Source organism: Oncorhynchus keta, unplaced genomic scaffold (genome assembly GCF_023373465.1).
Source record: "Oncorhynchus keta strain PuntledgeMale-10-30-2019 unplaced genomic scaffold, Oket_V2 Un_scaffold_630_pilon_pilon, whole genome shotgun sequence".
NCBI classification, from domain to species: domain Eukaryota; kingdom Metazoa; phylum Chordata; class Actinopteri; order Salmoniformes; family Salmonidae; genus Oncorhynchus; species Oncorhynchus keta.
The window spans coordinates 460684-477392 of NW_026290978.1; the positions used below are offsets into that span (position 1 = coordinate 460684).

Below are 16709 nucleotides of genomic sequence, written 5' to 3' on the forward strand. Positions count from 1 at the left end.
CTTTGCTTTCATCAAAGAAACCTACATTTGCAGCAATTACAGCCTTGCATACCTTTGGCATTCTAGTTGTCAATTTGTTGAAGTAATCTGAAGAGATTTCACCCCATGCTTCCTGAAGCACCTCCCACAAGGTTGATAATCACTTCTTACCATATATATTTTTTACATATTTTTTTATTTAATAAGGCAAGTCAGTTAAGAACAAACTCTTAATTACAATGACGGCTTAGGAACAGTGGGGTTAACTGCCTTGTACATGGGCAGAACGACAGATTTGACATACATTTACATTTACATTACATTTAAGTCATTTAGCAGACGCTCTTATCCAGAGCGACTTACAAATTGGTGCATACACCTTAAGACATCCAGTGGAACAGCCACTTTACAATAGTGCATCTAAATCTTTTTAGGGGGGGGGTGAGAAGGATTACTTACCCTATCCTAGGTATTCCTTGAAGAGGTGGGGTTTCAGGTGTCTCCGGAAGGTGGTGATTGACTCCGCTGTCCTGGCGTCGTGAGGGAGTTTGTTCCACCATTGGGGGCCAGAGCAGCGAACAGTTTTGACTGGGCTGAGCGGGAACTGTACTTCCTCAGTGGTAGGGAGGCGAGCAGGCCAGAGGTGGATGAACGCAGTGCCCTTGTTTGGGTGTAGGGCCTGATCAGAGCCTGGAGGTACTGAGGTGCCATTCCCCTCACAGCTCCGTAGGCAAGCACCATGGTCTTGTAGCGGATGCGAGCTTCAACTGGAAGCCAGTGGAGAGAGCGGAGGAGCGGGGTGACGTGAGAGAACTTGGGAAGGTTGAACACCAGACGGGCTGCGGCGTTCTGGATGAGTTGTAGGGGTTTAATGGCACAGGCAGGGAGCCCAGCCAACAGCGAGTTGCAGTAATCAAGACGGGAGATGACAAGTGCCTGGATTAGGACCTGCGCCGCTTCCTGTGTGAGGCAGGGTCGTACTCTGCGGATGTTGTAGAGCATGAACCTACAGGAACGGGACACCGCCTTGATGTTAGTTGAGAACGACAGGGTGTTGTCCAGGATCACGCCAAGGTTCTTAGCGCTCTGGGAGGAGGACACAATGGAGTTGTCAACCGTGATGGCGAGATCATGGAACGGGCAGTCCTTCCCCGGGAGGAAGAGGAGCTCCGTCTTGCTGAGGTTCAGCTTGAGGTGGTGATCCGTCATCCACACTGATATGTCTGCCAGACATGCAGAGATGCGATTCGCCACCTGGTCATCAGAAGGGGGAAAGGAGAAGATTAATTGTGTGTCGTCTGCATAGCAATGATAGGAGAGACCATGTGAGGTTATGACAGAGCCAAGTGACTTGGTGTATAGCGAGAATAAGAGAGGGCCTAGAGCAGAGCCCTGGGGGACACCAGTGGTGAGAGCGTGTGGTGAGGAGACAGATTCTCGCCACGCCACCTGGTAGGAGCGACCTGTCAGGTAGGACGCAATCCAAGCGTGGGCCGCGCCGGAGATGCCCAACTCGGAGAGGGTGGAGAGGAGGATCTGATGGTTCACAGTATCGAAGGCAGCCGATAGGTCTAGAAGGATGAGAGCAGAGGAGAGAGAGTTAGCTTTAGCAGTGCGGAGCGCCTCCGTGATACAGAGAAGAGCAGTCTCAGTTGAATGACTAGTCTTGAAACCTGACTGATTTGGATCAAGAAGGTCATTCTGAGAGAGATAGCGGTAGAGCTGGCCAAGGACGGCACGCTCAAGAGTTTTGGAGAGAAAAGAGAGAAGGGATACTGGTCTGTAGTTGTTGACGTCAGAGGGATCGAGTGTAGGTTTTTTCAGAAGGGTGCAACTCTCGCTCTCTTGAAGACGGAAGGGACGTAGCCAGCGGTCAGGGATGAGTTGATGAGCGAGGTGAGGTAAGGGAGAAGGTCTCCGGAAATGGTCTGGAGAAGAGAGGAGGGGATAGGGTCAAGCGGGCAGGTTGTTGGGCGGCCGGCCGTCACAAGACGCGAGATTTCATCTGGAGAGAGAGGGGAGAAAGAGGTCAGAGCATAGGGTAGGGCAGTGTGAGCAGAACCAGCGGTGTCGTTAGACTTAGCAAACGAGGATCGGATGTCGTCGACCTTCTTTTCAAAATGGTTGACGAAGTCATCTGCAGAGAGGGAGGAGGGGGGGGGATTCAGGAGGGAGGAGAAGGTGGCAAAGAGCTTCCTAGGGTTAGAGGCAGATGCTTGGAATTTAGAATGGTAGAAAGTGGCTTTAGCAGCAGAGACAGAGGAGGAAAATGTAGAAAGGAGGGAGTGAAAGGATGCCAGGTCCGCAGGGAGGCGAGTTTTCCTCCATTTCCGCTCGGCTGCCCGGAGCCCTGTTCTGTGAGCTCGCAATGAGTCGTCTAGCCACGGAGCGGGGGGGGAGGACCGAGCCGGCCTGGAGGATAGGGGACATAGAGAGTCAAAGGATGCAGAAAGGGAGGAGAGGAGGGTTGAGGAGGCAGAATCAGGAGATTGGAGAAGGTTTGAGCAGAGGGAAGAGATGATAGGATGGAAGAGGAGAGAGTAGCGGGGGAGAGAGAGCGAAGGTTGGGACGGCGCGATACCATCCGAGTAGGGGCAGCGTGGGAAGTGTTGGATGAGAGCGAGAGGGAAAAGGATACAAGGTAGTGGTCGGAGACTTGGAGGGGAGTTGCAATGAGGTTAGTGGAAGAACAGCATCTAGTAAAGATGAGGTCAAGCGTATTGCCTGCCTTGTGAGTAGGGGGGGAAGGTGAGAGGGTGAGGTCAAAAGAGGAGAGGAGTGGAAAGAAGGAGGTAGAGAGGAATGAGTCAAAGGTAGACGTGGGGAGGTTAAAGTCGCCCAGAACTGTGAGAGGTGAGCCGTCCTCAGGAAAGGAGCTTATCAAGGCATCAAGCTCATTGATGAACTCTCCGAGGGAACCTGGAGGGCGATAAATGATAAGGATGTTAAGCTTGAAAGGGCTGGTAACTGTGACAGCATGGAATTCAAAGGAGGCGATAGACAGATGGGTAAGGGGAGAAAGAGAGAAAGACCACTTGGGAGAGATGAGGATCCCGGTGCCACCACCCCGCTGACCAGAAGCTCTCGGGGTGTGTGAGAACACGTGGGCGGACGAGGAGAGAGCAGTAGGAGTAGCAGTGTTATCTGTGGTGATCCATGTTTCCGTCAGTGCCAAGAAGTCGAGGGACTGGAGGGAGGCATAGGCTGAGATGAACTCTGCCTTGTTGGCCGCAGATCGGCAGTTCCAGAGGCTACCGGAGACCTGGAACTCCACGTGGGTCGTACGCGCTGGGACCACCAGATTAGGGTGGCCGCGGCCACGCGGTGTGGAGCGTTTGTATGGTCTGTGCAGAGAGGAGAGAACAGGGATAGACAGACACATAGTTGACAGGCTACAGAAGAGGCTACGCTAATGCAAGGAGATTGGAATGACAAGTGGACTACACGTCTCGAATGTTCAGAAAGTTAAGCTTACGTAGCAAGAATCTTAGTGACTAGAATGATTAAAATGATACAGTACTGCTGAAGTAGGCTAGCTGGCAGTAGCTGCGTTGTTGACACTACACTAATCAAGTCGTTCCGTTGAGTGTAATAGTTTCTACAGTGCTACTATTCGGGGGCTAGCTGGCTAGCTAGCAGTGTTGTTTACGTTACGTTGCGTTAAAAGAACGACAATAGCTGGCTAGCTAACCTAGAAAATCGCTCTAGACTACACAATTATCTTTGATACAAGGACGGCTATGTAGCTAGCTATGTAGCTAGCTACGATCAAACAAATCAAACCGTTGTACTGTAATGAAATGAAATGAAAATGTGATACTACCTGTGAATGCGACCGGGTTGTTGAATACTATTCAGTAGACGTTGGCTAGCTGTTAGCTGTTAGCTGTTGGCTAGCTAGCAGAGTCTCCTACGTTAAGGACAACAAATAGCTGGCTAGCGAACCTCGGTAAATTAAGATAATCACTCCAAGACTACACACTCTAACTACACAATTATCTTGGAAACAAAGACAGCTATGTAGCTAGCTAACACTAAACTAATCAAGTCGTTCAGTTGAGTGAATAGCACTACAGTGATGCTAATCTGTGGGCGTTTGCTAGCGTATGCTAGCTGCTGGGCGAATAGCAGTGAAGGCTACGTTAGGGGGCGACGAAATACGATAATTATGCAATTATCTCTGATACAAGGACGGCTATGTAGCTAGCTAAGAAGAAATTGCTAAGATTAGACAAATCAACCGTTGTACTATAATGAAATGTAATGAAAAAGTTATACAACCTGCGGAGCGAAGTGCGATGCGACCGCTCGCTCCAACCCGGATGACCTTGTCAGCTGGGGATTCTTGCAACCTTTCAGTTACTGGCCCAACACTCTAACCACTAGGCTACCTGCTGGTTACTGCCCCAACACTCTAACCACTAGGCTACCTGCTGGTTACTGGCCCAACACTCTAACCACTAGGCTACCTGCTGGTTACTGCCCCAACACTCTAACCACTAGGCTACCTGCTGGTTACTGCCCCAACACTCTAACCACTAGGCTACCTGCTGGTTACTGCCCCAACACTCTAACCACTAGGCTACCTGCTGGTTACTGCCCCAGCACTCTAACCACTAGGCTACCTGCTGGTTACTGCCCCAACACCAACTACTAGGCAACCTGCCTCCAACCACTAGGCAACCTGCCTCCAACCACTAGGCAACCTGCCTCCAACCACTAGGCAACCTGCCTCCAACCACTAGGCAACCTGCCTCCAACCACTAGGCAACCTGCCTCCAACCACTAGGCAACCTGCCTCCAACCACTAGGCAACCTGCCTCCAACCACTAGGCAACCTGCCTCCAACCACTAGGCAACCTGCCTCCAACCACTAGGCAACCTGCCTCCAACCACTAGGCAACCTGCCTCCAACCACTAGGCAACCTGCCTCCAACCACTAGGCAACCTGCCTCCAACCACTAGGCAACCTGCCTCCAACCACTAGGCAACCTGCCTCCAACCACTAGGCAACCTGCCTCTAACCACTAGGCAACCTGCCTCTAACCACTAGGCTACCTGCTGGTTACTGGCCCCAACCACTAGGCACCACCTCTCCCTTTACTGACGCCCCGTCCAACCATCTCTCCATTTACTGACGCCCGTCCAACCATCTCTCCATTTACTGACCTGCCGTCCAACCACTCCAGGCACCCAACCTCCATTTACTGACGGCACCACCAACCACCTCTCCCTTTACTGACGCCCCCCAACCACCTCTCCCTTTACTGACGCCCGTCCAACCACCTCTCCCTTTACTGACGCCCGTCCAACCACCTCTCCCTTTACTGACGCCCCGGCCAACCACCTCTCCCTTTACTGACGCCCCGGCCAACCACCTCTCCCTTTACTGACGCCCGGCCAACCACCTCTCCCTTTACTGACGCCCCGGCCAACCACCTCTCCCTTTACAGACGCCCGGCCAACCACCTCTCCCTTTACCGACGCCCCGGCCAACCACCTCTCCCTTTACCAACCACCCGGCCAACCACCTCTCCCTTTACCGACGCCCCGGCCAACCACCTCTCCCTTTACCGACGCCCCGGCCAACCACCTCTCCCTTTACCGACGCCCCGGCCAACCACCTCTCCCTTTACCGACGCCCGTCCAACCACCTTTACCGACGCCCCCCACCTCCCTTTACCGACGCCCGTCCAACCACCTCTCCCTTTACTGACGCCCCGTCCAACCACCTCTCCCTTTACCGACGCCCCGTCCAACCACCTCTCCCTTTACTCCAACCACCTCTCCCCCGACGCCCCCAACCACCTCTCCCTTTACCGACGCCCAACCATCTCTCCCTTTACTGACGCCCCGTCCAACCACCTCTCCCTTTACTGACGCCCCGGCCAACCACCTCACCCTTTACTGACGCCCCGGCCAACCATCTCTCACCAATAATCTCTCACTTTACTAGCAAATCTTCCAATTAAAGTAACCAACTGAGTTGTGTCAGACCGGCTAAGAGTTCAATGTGAATGGCATGACTAGAACTTAACCAGTGTGTTTGAGATTTAACCAACGTTTGTGCAGACTATCCAGTCAGGGAACCATCAGTGGCAGTTTCCTCAATGTCACTGACATTAAGACTAGGATTTAACCCGTGTGTTTGTCTGTGTGTGCGTAACAGCGGTTGCTAGAATGTGGTGTTGGTCTCTGTGTTGAATACTAAGTGACTAATAATAATAATAACTAAATAAATCACAGCGCTGCCACTAATCAGAACCCTAATCCATCAGGAAGCACAAACGGCCAGTGATTGCAGGGCCAGCGGGTGCACACACACACACACACACACACACACACACACACACACACACACACACACACACACACACACACACACACACACACACACACACACACACACACACACACACACGCATACAGAAAAAAAGCACCTACACGCCTACAGCCTGTGCAGGGAGACAGAGTGGGAGACAGAGTAGCAGACAGTGTAATTTGTGAGGCTGTTGTGTGTGATTAACGAGTGGGGCTCAAATTGTGATTTCCTGCTGTCCTCCTAACTGATTTAGAGTGCAGCAGAGCCCCTCAATCAGTAGGAACGATAGGACCTGACCACCCTCGGGTTGATTTGGGTGCAACACTTCACCAACCCCAAAATCTACTATTTTGGGAGAAAAATACTTCTATTATGATTCAGGGCCAATTGGGCTTGATTGGTGTCACACTAAACAGAAATAAGCAGTCTATTTTAGAATAGCCTGCTTCTCGTGGTTTCTAAGCTATAAATCGGTCCTTTTTGGTCTGCAAAACAGACTTCCTGGACTGTTCACAGAGCACCCTCATCCTTTTGATTTCTATTTACATGCCTGGGAGAGCTTTACCTTGTCTGGTGGTAAATAAGGCCGGTGGGGGTGTCAGAGACAAATGAAGTCATTATGGCTAATGCACTCGGGTGATACAGAGAGGATAGAGAAGAGTAAGGGACAGAACTGGCGTGTCCAATTAAAAAGCCTTCTCCAACATTTTTAATGAGCAAAACAAAAGCGCTTGGTTAATGGCTATCTGTTCCCTGGCAGGGAGGCGAGGGGAAGACCCCGCTGCGTTGGACGGCCCAGCGGCTTGTTACTAAAGGAATGACTCGAGGGAGCGCCACCATATAAATCCCTGAGACTGGCCAACATGGGGACTGACATGGGGAAACAGGAGGACGGCGGCCTGGTGAGTCCATCCCTCTAACATCCTAGGGACGGCGGGAGGCACCGCGGAGACATGATAGACGGCTAGCTCTGCTACGGTGAATTAAGGACTCAGAGCGTCACCGTCAGCCGCTGTAACGCCGTCAGCCGCTGTAACGCCGTCAGCCGCTGTAACGCCGTCAGCCGCTGTAACGCCGTCAGCCGCTGTAACGCCGTCAGCCGCTGTAACGCCGTCAGCCGCTGTAACTTTTTCTAACGCCCGTGCCTCTGTACAGCTTTGCGCTGTAACGCCGTCAGCCGCTGTAACGCCATTTGATTGGCTGACTGATTGTTACACTGTCAGCCGCTGTAACGCCGTCAGCCGCTGTAACGCCGTCAGCCGCTGTAACGCCGTCAGCCCGCGTGCAGCCTCAATACTGTAACGCCGTAGCATGCTGTGTCAGCCGCTGTAAACTTGCCTCACACTCTTTGACGGCGTCAGCCGCTGTAACGCCCGTCAGCCGCTGTAACGCCGTCAGTGGGGCAGCGCTGTAACGCCGTCGCTGTAACGCCAGTCTTAAATGCCGAGAAAGGAGACGAGAGAAACTGTACACTGTTGCGCTCAGACCGTTTCTGTAACCGCACTGATAATGTCCGCCGTCCCCCTGTAAGCCTGTCTCACTGTGACATCAGGGCTGTAACACCCCAGCAGCTCTGTAACCTTTCTCTATGTCAGGTTGTAACGCCGTCAGCCGCTGTAACTTTTCTTAGCCACGTGCTTCTACATCTGCTTTGCTTGCTGCTTGGGGTTTTGACAGGGTTTCTGTATAAGCACATTTGATTGGCTGACTGATTGTTACACTGTTAGCCATTTCACATCAAAAGGGACACATCAGGGACATGTGTATGGAAGTTGGCTCCCAGGTTGATCTGAATGCAGAACTTTCTCTATGTCAGGTTAGGCCCTTTGCATGTGTGTGTAGGCATGCATGTGTTAGACTACAATACTTGTATCTCTCACACTCTTTGAGGGTCAGTGTGTGTGTGTGTGTGTGTGAGAGAGAGAGAAAGAGAGAGAGTGGGGACAGCTCCTGCTGCGTCGTCCTATCTGCTGATAATGCAACGGTAATTAAATGAGAGAGAAAGGAGAGCGAGAGAAACACACACACACCTGGCTCCCGCTGCTACACACCGTGACTGAAGGACCTGACTGATAATGTCCTCACTGCACTTCTACTGCAGTCCCCCAATAATGTCACTTCTCTCACTGTGACATATGGCTGCCAACACCCCATCAGCTGGAGCTGGCCTACTGTGTGATCTTGTTGACTTGACCGGTTAAGGGAACGTCCTGGCCTACTGTGTGATCTGGACCAGACCAGCCAACGGACCAGACCAGCCAACGGACCAGACCAGCCAACGGACCAGACCAGCCAACGGACCAGACCAGCCAACGGACCAGACCAGCCAACGGACCAGACCAGCCAACGGACCAGACCAGCCAACGGACCAGACCAGCCAACGGACCAGACCAGCCAACGTTTAAGACCACACCACCGATTCCAGCAGGTAACACATCTAGTTGCTCTGTTGTCGTTCGTTACACATACATTTTAGAAGTCCTTTCAATCATTTGGTCTAGTCTTTCCACTGCCTGAGTCAGACTCACAGAAGGCGTCGTTGAAAGGTAAAAGACACATTGTCATGCCACAACTGCTGATGCTTCTGCTCCCAGGTAGACAAAGTATTGATCAGGCGGTGAATAGGAGCTATTACTGAGACTAAACACTCCATCTCTGTATCTCTTTCATACAGGAGTTTTACTTTACTTCAAGGACTGTGAGGTGGCAATTGTAACGGTGATTGTCCCCCCAACGCGGGGAGAGAGGAAAATCCAATTCCATCAATAGACATGGACTAGAGCGAGCAAAAGAGATGAAAATGAAGAAGAAAAACGTGAGATGAGCAAGAGAGAGACAAAGAAAAAGGAATGAGAGGCTCATTCTCAACACGGGGAACTGAAAAACAGGGAAAGACAAAGAGGAAAAAAAACAGAGTGCAGATTGTTAAATATGAGATTGTTTTACAGCAGATATTGAGTGAAAATGTAATCTATATATATATTGTTTTCAGAGTCAATTTGGCCGCTGTGGCCAATGAGCACAGCCATGGTGCGCTGAGCTGTCCAGGCCCTGGTGATGGCCTGTCACTAGGAACCCTCTGATGAATGGCTGTGTTGAATTGAAAGAGACATGTAATATATATCAGACTTTTATTCTCTCTGTGTGCGTTTGGTTCGGAGGGTGTGTGTGTGTACGGGAGAGAGAGAGAGAGGGAGAGAGAGAGAGCGAGAGAGAGATGTTGTGAGGAGAAGAGAGAGCGAGAGAGAGAGCGAGAGCGAGAGAGAGAGAGAGGGGGGGGGGCTAAAGGTTATGACAGAAGAATATGAGCGAGTGACAGAGACAGCAGGAGAGAGGGAGATGAAAGAGGTAGGAGACCAAGACAGAGATGGGAAAGGAAGAATAGAGAGGCTGTTAAGAAGATTCTAACCAACAGCAACTCCAGCCGTTTCCCTGAGCGATTCACAGCAAGACAACATGCAATACGCCCGCCATTGATCCACAAGTCACACACAGAATAACACAAACTCTCATAACGACACAAACACATAATACACTCACCTTTGTTTTCCTGACAGTTCTAGTCTAGTGTGCCACCATTTCAATGACTTTGAAATAAAAGACCCCCAATGAAGCTATCCAATAAATGACCCAAAACAAGCATGTATGCTGCTTGTGGAGTGCCTTCAGGAAGTATTCACACCCCTTGACTTGTGTTTCACTTGACAACATTCTGTTGTGTTACAGCCCGAATTTAAAAAAGATTCAATTGAGATTTTTTCCCCCCCTCACAGTACCCCATAATATCAAAGTAGAAACATGCATTTTATTTATTTTATTATACATTTATTTTAAAAAGGTGTAATGTCTTGAGTCAATAAATATTCAACGCCTTTGTTTTGGCAAACCTAAATAAGTTCAGGAGTAAACATTTGCTTAACAAGTCACATAATAAGTTGCATGGAATCACTGCGTGTGCAAAAACAGTGTTGAACATAATATTTGAATGACTTCCTCATCTCTGTACCTCAGTTGAGCAGTGAATTTCAAACACAGATTCAACCACAAACAACAGGGAGGTTTTCCAATGCCTCACAAATAAAGGCACCTATTGGTAGATGGGTTAAAAAAGAAAGAATAATAATCAGACATTGAATATCCCTTTGAGCACGGTGAGGTTATTAATTACACTTTGGATGGTGTATCAATACACCCTTCAGGAAAGGAAGGAAACCGCTCAGGGATTTCACCACGAAGCTAATGGTGACTTTAAAACCGTTAAACGACTGTGACAGGAGAAAACTGAGGATGGGTCAACAACAGTGTATTTACTCCACAATACTAACCTAAATGAGAGTGAAAAGAAGGCAGCCTGTACAGAATAGAAATACTCCAAAACACTAAAGTAAAACTAAAGAAATTAACTTTATATGTGCTGAATACAAAGTGTTACGTTTGAGGCAAATCCAACACATCACTGAGCACCACTCTTCATATTTTCATGCATGGTGGTGACTGCTTCATATTATGGGTATGCTCGTCATCGGCAAGAACTAGGGAGTTTTCCACCAGACACTGGGAGACAAATTCACCTTTCAGCAGGACAATAACCTAAAACACAAGGCCGAATATACACTGGAGTTGCTTACCAAGACGACATTGAATGTTCCTGAGTGGCCTAGTTACAGTTGTAGCTTAAACCAGCTTGAAAATCTATGGCAAGACATGAACATGGCTCAGCTGGTAGAGCATGGCACTGACAAGGCCAGCTGTGGGTTTGATTCCCACGGGGGACCAGTATGAAAAAGGAAGGAAATGTCTGCACTCACTACTGTAAGTCTCTCAGGGACAGACTGTCTGCTAAAATGACTCAAATCAACAACTAACTTGACAGAGCTTCAAGAATGTTTTAAAGAATACATGTGTAAATATTGTACAATCAAGGTGTGCAAAGCTCTTTGACATACCCAGCAAGACTCACAGCTGTAATCACTGCCAAAGGTGATGCTAACATGCATTGACTCAGTGGGTTGAGTACTTATCTAATGAAGATGGTGTTTCATTTTTCATAAATGTTTTACAAATGTTAGAATTATTCTTCCACTTCGACATTGCAGAGTATTTTTTGTAAAATGTTGAAAAGAAAATGACAATTTTATCCCAATTTCAAACCACACAACATAATAAGTCAAGGAGTGAGAATACTTTCTGAAGGCTCTGTATGTTACAGGTCTGTGAAACGGAAGCAAGCATTTGGGGCCGGTGGCATTGATCATATTTATACCGTTCTATAAATGTATAGGACTGAAACTCACTGGTGTTCAGCACATCCAGTCCCCTGTCCCCTCTTCTTCCTCCAGTCCCCTGTCCCCTCTTCTCCCTCCAGTCCCCTGTCCCCTCTTCTCCCTCCAGTCCCCTGTCCCCTCTTCTCCCTCCAGCCCCCTGTCCCCTCTTCTCCCTCCCCCCAGTCCCCTCTTCTCCCTCCAGTCCCCTCTTCTCCCTCCAGTCCCCTGTCCCCTCTTCTCCCTCCAGTCCCTGTCCCTTCTTCTCCCTCCCCCCTCTTCTCCCTCCAGTCCCCTGTCCCCTCTTCTCCCGCCAGCCCCCTGTCCCCTCTTCTCCCGCCAGCCCCTGTCCCCTCTTCTCCCGCCAGCCCCCTGTCCCCTCTTCTCCCTCCAGTCCCCTGTTCTCCCTCCAGCCCCCTGTCCCCTCTTCTCCCTCCAGCCCCCCCTCCCCCTTCTGTCCCCTCTTCTGTCCAGCCCCTCTTCTCCCTCCAGCCCCCTGTCCCTCTTCTCCCTCCAGCCCCTCTTCTCCCTCCAGCCCCCTGTCCCCTCTTCTCCCTCCAGTCCCCTCTCTCTTCTCCCCTCCAGCCCCCTCTTCTCCCTCCAGCCCCCTCTTCTCCCTCCAGCCCCCTGTCCCCTCTTCTCCCTCCAGCCCCCTGTCCCCTCTTCTCCCTCCAGCCCCCTTTAACTCCCTATCCCTCCCTCCCTCTCGCTCAACCCTATATCCACCCTCTCCCTACCTCTCTTTTCCCCTCTCTCCCCCCTCATCCCTCTCTCTGTCTCCCTCTCCTCATGATGTGTGAAGGTGATTTGTTGTCACAGCGTGGGGATATTGAGCTGGGACCATATAGCTGATGCATGACCACCTGTCGGGTCAATAAGAGCTTACGTTAGTAGTAGCACTAGACTCAGATCAGTTCTATGATGACAGCTCCCACTGGATCCCACACACAGCAGCATGGCACCAACTGTTCTCCAGTCAGCTGGATTTATCCTGACTTTCATCAACTCATCTCTGCTCATGTCTTCGTGCCATCAGCATTGCAGCCTTTACTGTGTACTAGTCTTGTAGTAATCTAACAACCAATCTAACCAACATTATTACAATGTTTTCAAACATTGTACCAGATAAGGAAAGTCCACAGTGGCCTTAAAATAAAGCTAAAACCAATTCTTCTGTAGTCACTGTGAGAAAATGTCTTCCCCCCTAAGTTTAATTCTGTTTTCTCTTATTCCTACGAGTATCATCACATGGACATGGGCCTATAGTATATCTAACTACAGGTTTATTATGTTTTTACTATAGTATTTCTAACTAGTGGTTTATTATGTTGTTACTATAGTATTTCTAACTAGTGGTTTATTATGTTGTTACTATAGTATTTCTAACTAGTGGTTTATTATGTTGTTACTATAGTATTTCTAACTAGTGGTTTATTATGTTGTTACTATAGTATTTCTAACTAGTGGTTTATTATGTTGTTACTATAGTATTTCTAACTAGTGGTTTATTATTCTGTTACTATAGTATTTCTAACTAGTGGTTTATTATGTTGTTACTATAGTATTTCTAACTAGTGGTTTATTATGTTGTTACTATAGTATTTCTAACTAGTGGTTTATTATGTTGTTACTATAGTATTTCTAACTAGTGGTTTATTATGTTGTTACTATAGTATTTCTAACTAGTGGTTTATTATGTTGTTGTGTATTATTCTGTTGCTACAGTGTTTCCAAGGGAGAGAGAGTTTGCAGGTGAAAAGTGTTGATATTGATCTGCTATTCTTTTTTAATGATTTATTGATGACCAGACTTGTCAAGCGTCATTAAATAAGACCTCTCCACTTCACTTCTTCACAGAGACACTACCATACTCCAAGTAACTGTCAACTGTCCCAACTGTCCATCGGACCAGGATTTGTCATATGTACGTGATGCAACCAGGAACAACACCTGGCTCTAGCATTTGGTAAACAAATAGTTTGACCACCAACTCCTTTAGGGTCGTCTTTGGCTGCTGTGAAGGTGATGGTACATCCAAATTGTTGCTCTATTCTTTCCCAGCTTGAAGAGATGTCTTATGGAGTTGAGTGAGCTTGTCGGTAGGGAGGCAAATCTTTTAGCAGACAAAGTGTTTGACCCCGGTTCCCACCACTACGATGCAGATTGTGTGTGTGTGTGCATGCATGGGTGGGCTTTCTTATTCATTAGAGTGCATATCTTACTTATTCCACTATGACATTGTACAGAAGGAGACAAACCGGTTGGACCCCTATTCCCCTCAAAGACACTAACCCAACTGGGAAAAGTGTGAAGAATAATTGTCAGATTGCTTTGTATAAGTTTGTCCCCTAAAATGTAAGTATTAAACCTCTCCTCCCTATCTAGAGGGGACAACACATTGGGAAACAGCTTGGGGGTGTCAGTTTAAGTGGACTAAACAAGGTATTTGACCCCTCGTACCCTCCCTAGGGGACATATCTGACTGAGAACAGCAGCATGGTCTGTCTGTACGGGCCAGATCTCACACTGTGTGTACGGTGTGTCTCTCTCTGTGTGTGTGATTTGACCTCTCATCTTTAGCAGGAGGGGAAAAAAAGAGTGCAAGAGATCACACTGGCAGCAGCGTGAGATTTCCACTTGGAGGATGGATACCAAGGCCAGTTTGACAGCAGTGGCAGAGAGAAAGGGAGAGAAAGTGTTAAGATGTTTCCCCTCATCTTTAGTCTGATAACACCATAGGGGCTTATGGTGTAGAGCGAGAAGGGGGAGGGAGCGAGGGAGCGAGGGGGGAGGGAGCGAGGGAGGAATCGAGGGTGTGAGGGAGCGAGCGAGGAGGGAGGGAGGGAGAGAGAGAGGGGGGAGGGAGCGAGGGAGGGAGGGAGCGAGCGAGCGAGGAAGCGAGGAGGGAGGGAGCGAGGAGGGAGGGAGCGAGGAGGGAGGGAGCGAGGGAGCGAGGAGGGAGGGAGCGAGGAAGCGAGGAGGGAGGGAGCGAGGAAGCGAGGAGGGAGGGAGCGAGGAAGCGAGGAGGGAGGGAGCGAGGAAGCGAGGAGGGAGGGAGCGAGGAAGCGAGGAGGGAGGGAGCGAGGAAGCGAGGAGGGAGGGAGCGAGGAGGGAGGGAGCGAGGACGCAGAGCTGCAGAGAAAACTGTTTTTCTATCAAAAGTTCCCTCAGGCAGCAGAGATGGTGTGATGCAGACTCCGTATGGAGTCTGTGTGTTACAGTGTAAGGCTGAGTGGAGTGAAACAAGCTGTTTTAAGTAGGGTGTATGCTGATGAGATATAATGTGCTGCGTAGTGGGCTGTATAGAGCCCTACTGGATAATGTGCTGCGTAGTGGGCTGTATAGAGCCCTACTGGATAATGTGCTGCGTAGTGGGCTGTATAGAGCCCTACTGGATAATGTGCTGCGTAGTGGGCTGTATAGAGAACTACTGGATAATGTGCTGTGTAGTGGGCTGTATAGAGCACTACTGGATAATGTGCTGCGTAGTGGGCTGTATAGAGCACTACTGGATAATGTGCTGTGTAGTGGGCTGTATAGAGCACTACTGGATAATGTGCTGCGTAGTGGGCTGTATAGAGCACTACTGGATAATGTGCTGTGTAGTGGGCTGTATAGAGCACTACTGGATAATGTGCTGCGTAGTGGGCTGTATAGAGCCCTACTGGATAATGTGCTGCGTAGTGGGCTGTATAGAGCCCTACTGGATAATGTGCTGCGTAGTGGGCTGTATAGAGCACTACTGGATAATGTGCTGCGTAGTGGGCTGTATAGAGCACTACTGGATAATGTGCTGCGTAGTGGGCTGTATAGAGCCCTACTGGATAATGTGCTGCGTAGTGGGCTGTATAGAGCCCTACTGGACAATGTGCTGCGTAGTGGGCTGTATAGAGCACTACTGGATAATGTGCTGTGTAGTGGGCTGTATAGAGCCCTACTGGATAATGTGCTGTGTAGTGGGCTGTATAGAGCCCTACTGGATAATTTGCTGCGTAGTGGGCTGTATAGAGCACTACTGGATAATGTGCTGCGTAGTGGGCTGTATAGAGCACTACTGGATAATGTGCTGCGTAGTGGGCTGTATAGAGCCCTACTGGATAATGTGCTGCGTAGTGGGCTGTATAGAGCACTACTGGATAATGTGCTGCGTAGTGGGCTGTATAGAGCCCTACTGGATAATGTGCTGCGTAGTGGGCTGTATAGAGCACTACTGGATAATGTGCTGCGTAGTAGACTGTATAGAGCACTACTGGATAATTTGCTGCGTAGTGGGCTGTATAGAGCCCTACTGGATAATGTGCTGCGTAGTGGGCTGTATAGAGCACTACTGGATAATGTGCTGCGTAGTGGGCTGTATAGAGCACTACTGGATAATGTGCTGCGTAGTGGGCTGTATAGAGCACTACTGGATAATGTGCTGCGTAGTGGGCTGTATAGAGCACTACTGGATAATGTGCTGCGTAGTGGGCTGTATAGAGCACTACTGGATAATGTGCTGCGTAGTGGGCTGTATAGAGCACTACTGGATAATGCTGCTGCTGTAGTGGGCTGTATAGAGCACTACTGGATAATGTGCTGCGCAGTAGTGGGCTGTATAGAGCACTACTGGATAATGTGCTGCGTAGTGGGCTGTATAGAGCACTACTGGATAATGTGCTGCGTAGTGGGCTGTATAGAGCACTACTGGATAATGTGCTGTGTAGTGGGCTGTATAGAGCCCTACTGGATAATGTGCTGCGTAGTGGGCTGTATAGAGCACTACTGGATAATGTGCTGTGTAGTGGGCTGTATAGAGCACTACTGGATAATGTGCTGTGTAGTAGGCTGTATAGAGCACTACTGGATGCTGTGTAGTGTACTAAGTAGTATGCTGGTTGATAGTGTTCCCTTACCCTGTCCTCCAGCCTGGCAACCTGTTCCCTGTAGAAGGCATCCTGTTTCTTCAGTTCCTGGTCTCTGAGCTCCAGCTGCTTGGCCTACACACACAAAAGAGAGAGGAGAGGGGAGAGATGAGAGATCAGAGGAGAGAGGAGGAGAGAAAGGAGAGAGAGGGGAGAGAAGAGAGATCAGAGGAGAGAGGAGGAGAGAAAGGAGAGGAGAGAGAAGAGGAGGAGGAGAGAAAGGAGAGAGAGGGGAAAGGAGAGAGA

At 49.4% G+C, this 16709-nt stretch overlaps 1 protein-coding gene across 12 annotated transcripts in view; it reads right to left on the minus strand.

The window, feature by feature from the left end:
* The window catches only part of chchd3a (coiled-coil-helix-coiled-coil-helix domain containing 3a), a 297090-nt gene that overhangs the window by 199869 nt on the left and 80512 nt on the right, over nucleotides 1-16709 (minus strand). For 6 of the 12 annotated variants that reach the window (XM_052517235.1, XM_052517234.1, XM_052517236.1 and 3 more), the window contains exon 6: nucleotides 16455-16538. The exons of the other annotated variants lie outside the window; for them this stretch is intronic. In XM_052517235.1, the coding sequence (XP_052373195.1) occupies nucleotides 16455-16538 (84 nt within the window). The remainder of the gene's footprint in view (nucleotides 1-16454; nucleotides 16539-16709) is intronic. 12 annotated transcript variants of the gene reach the window in all.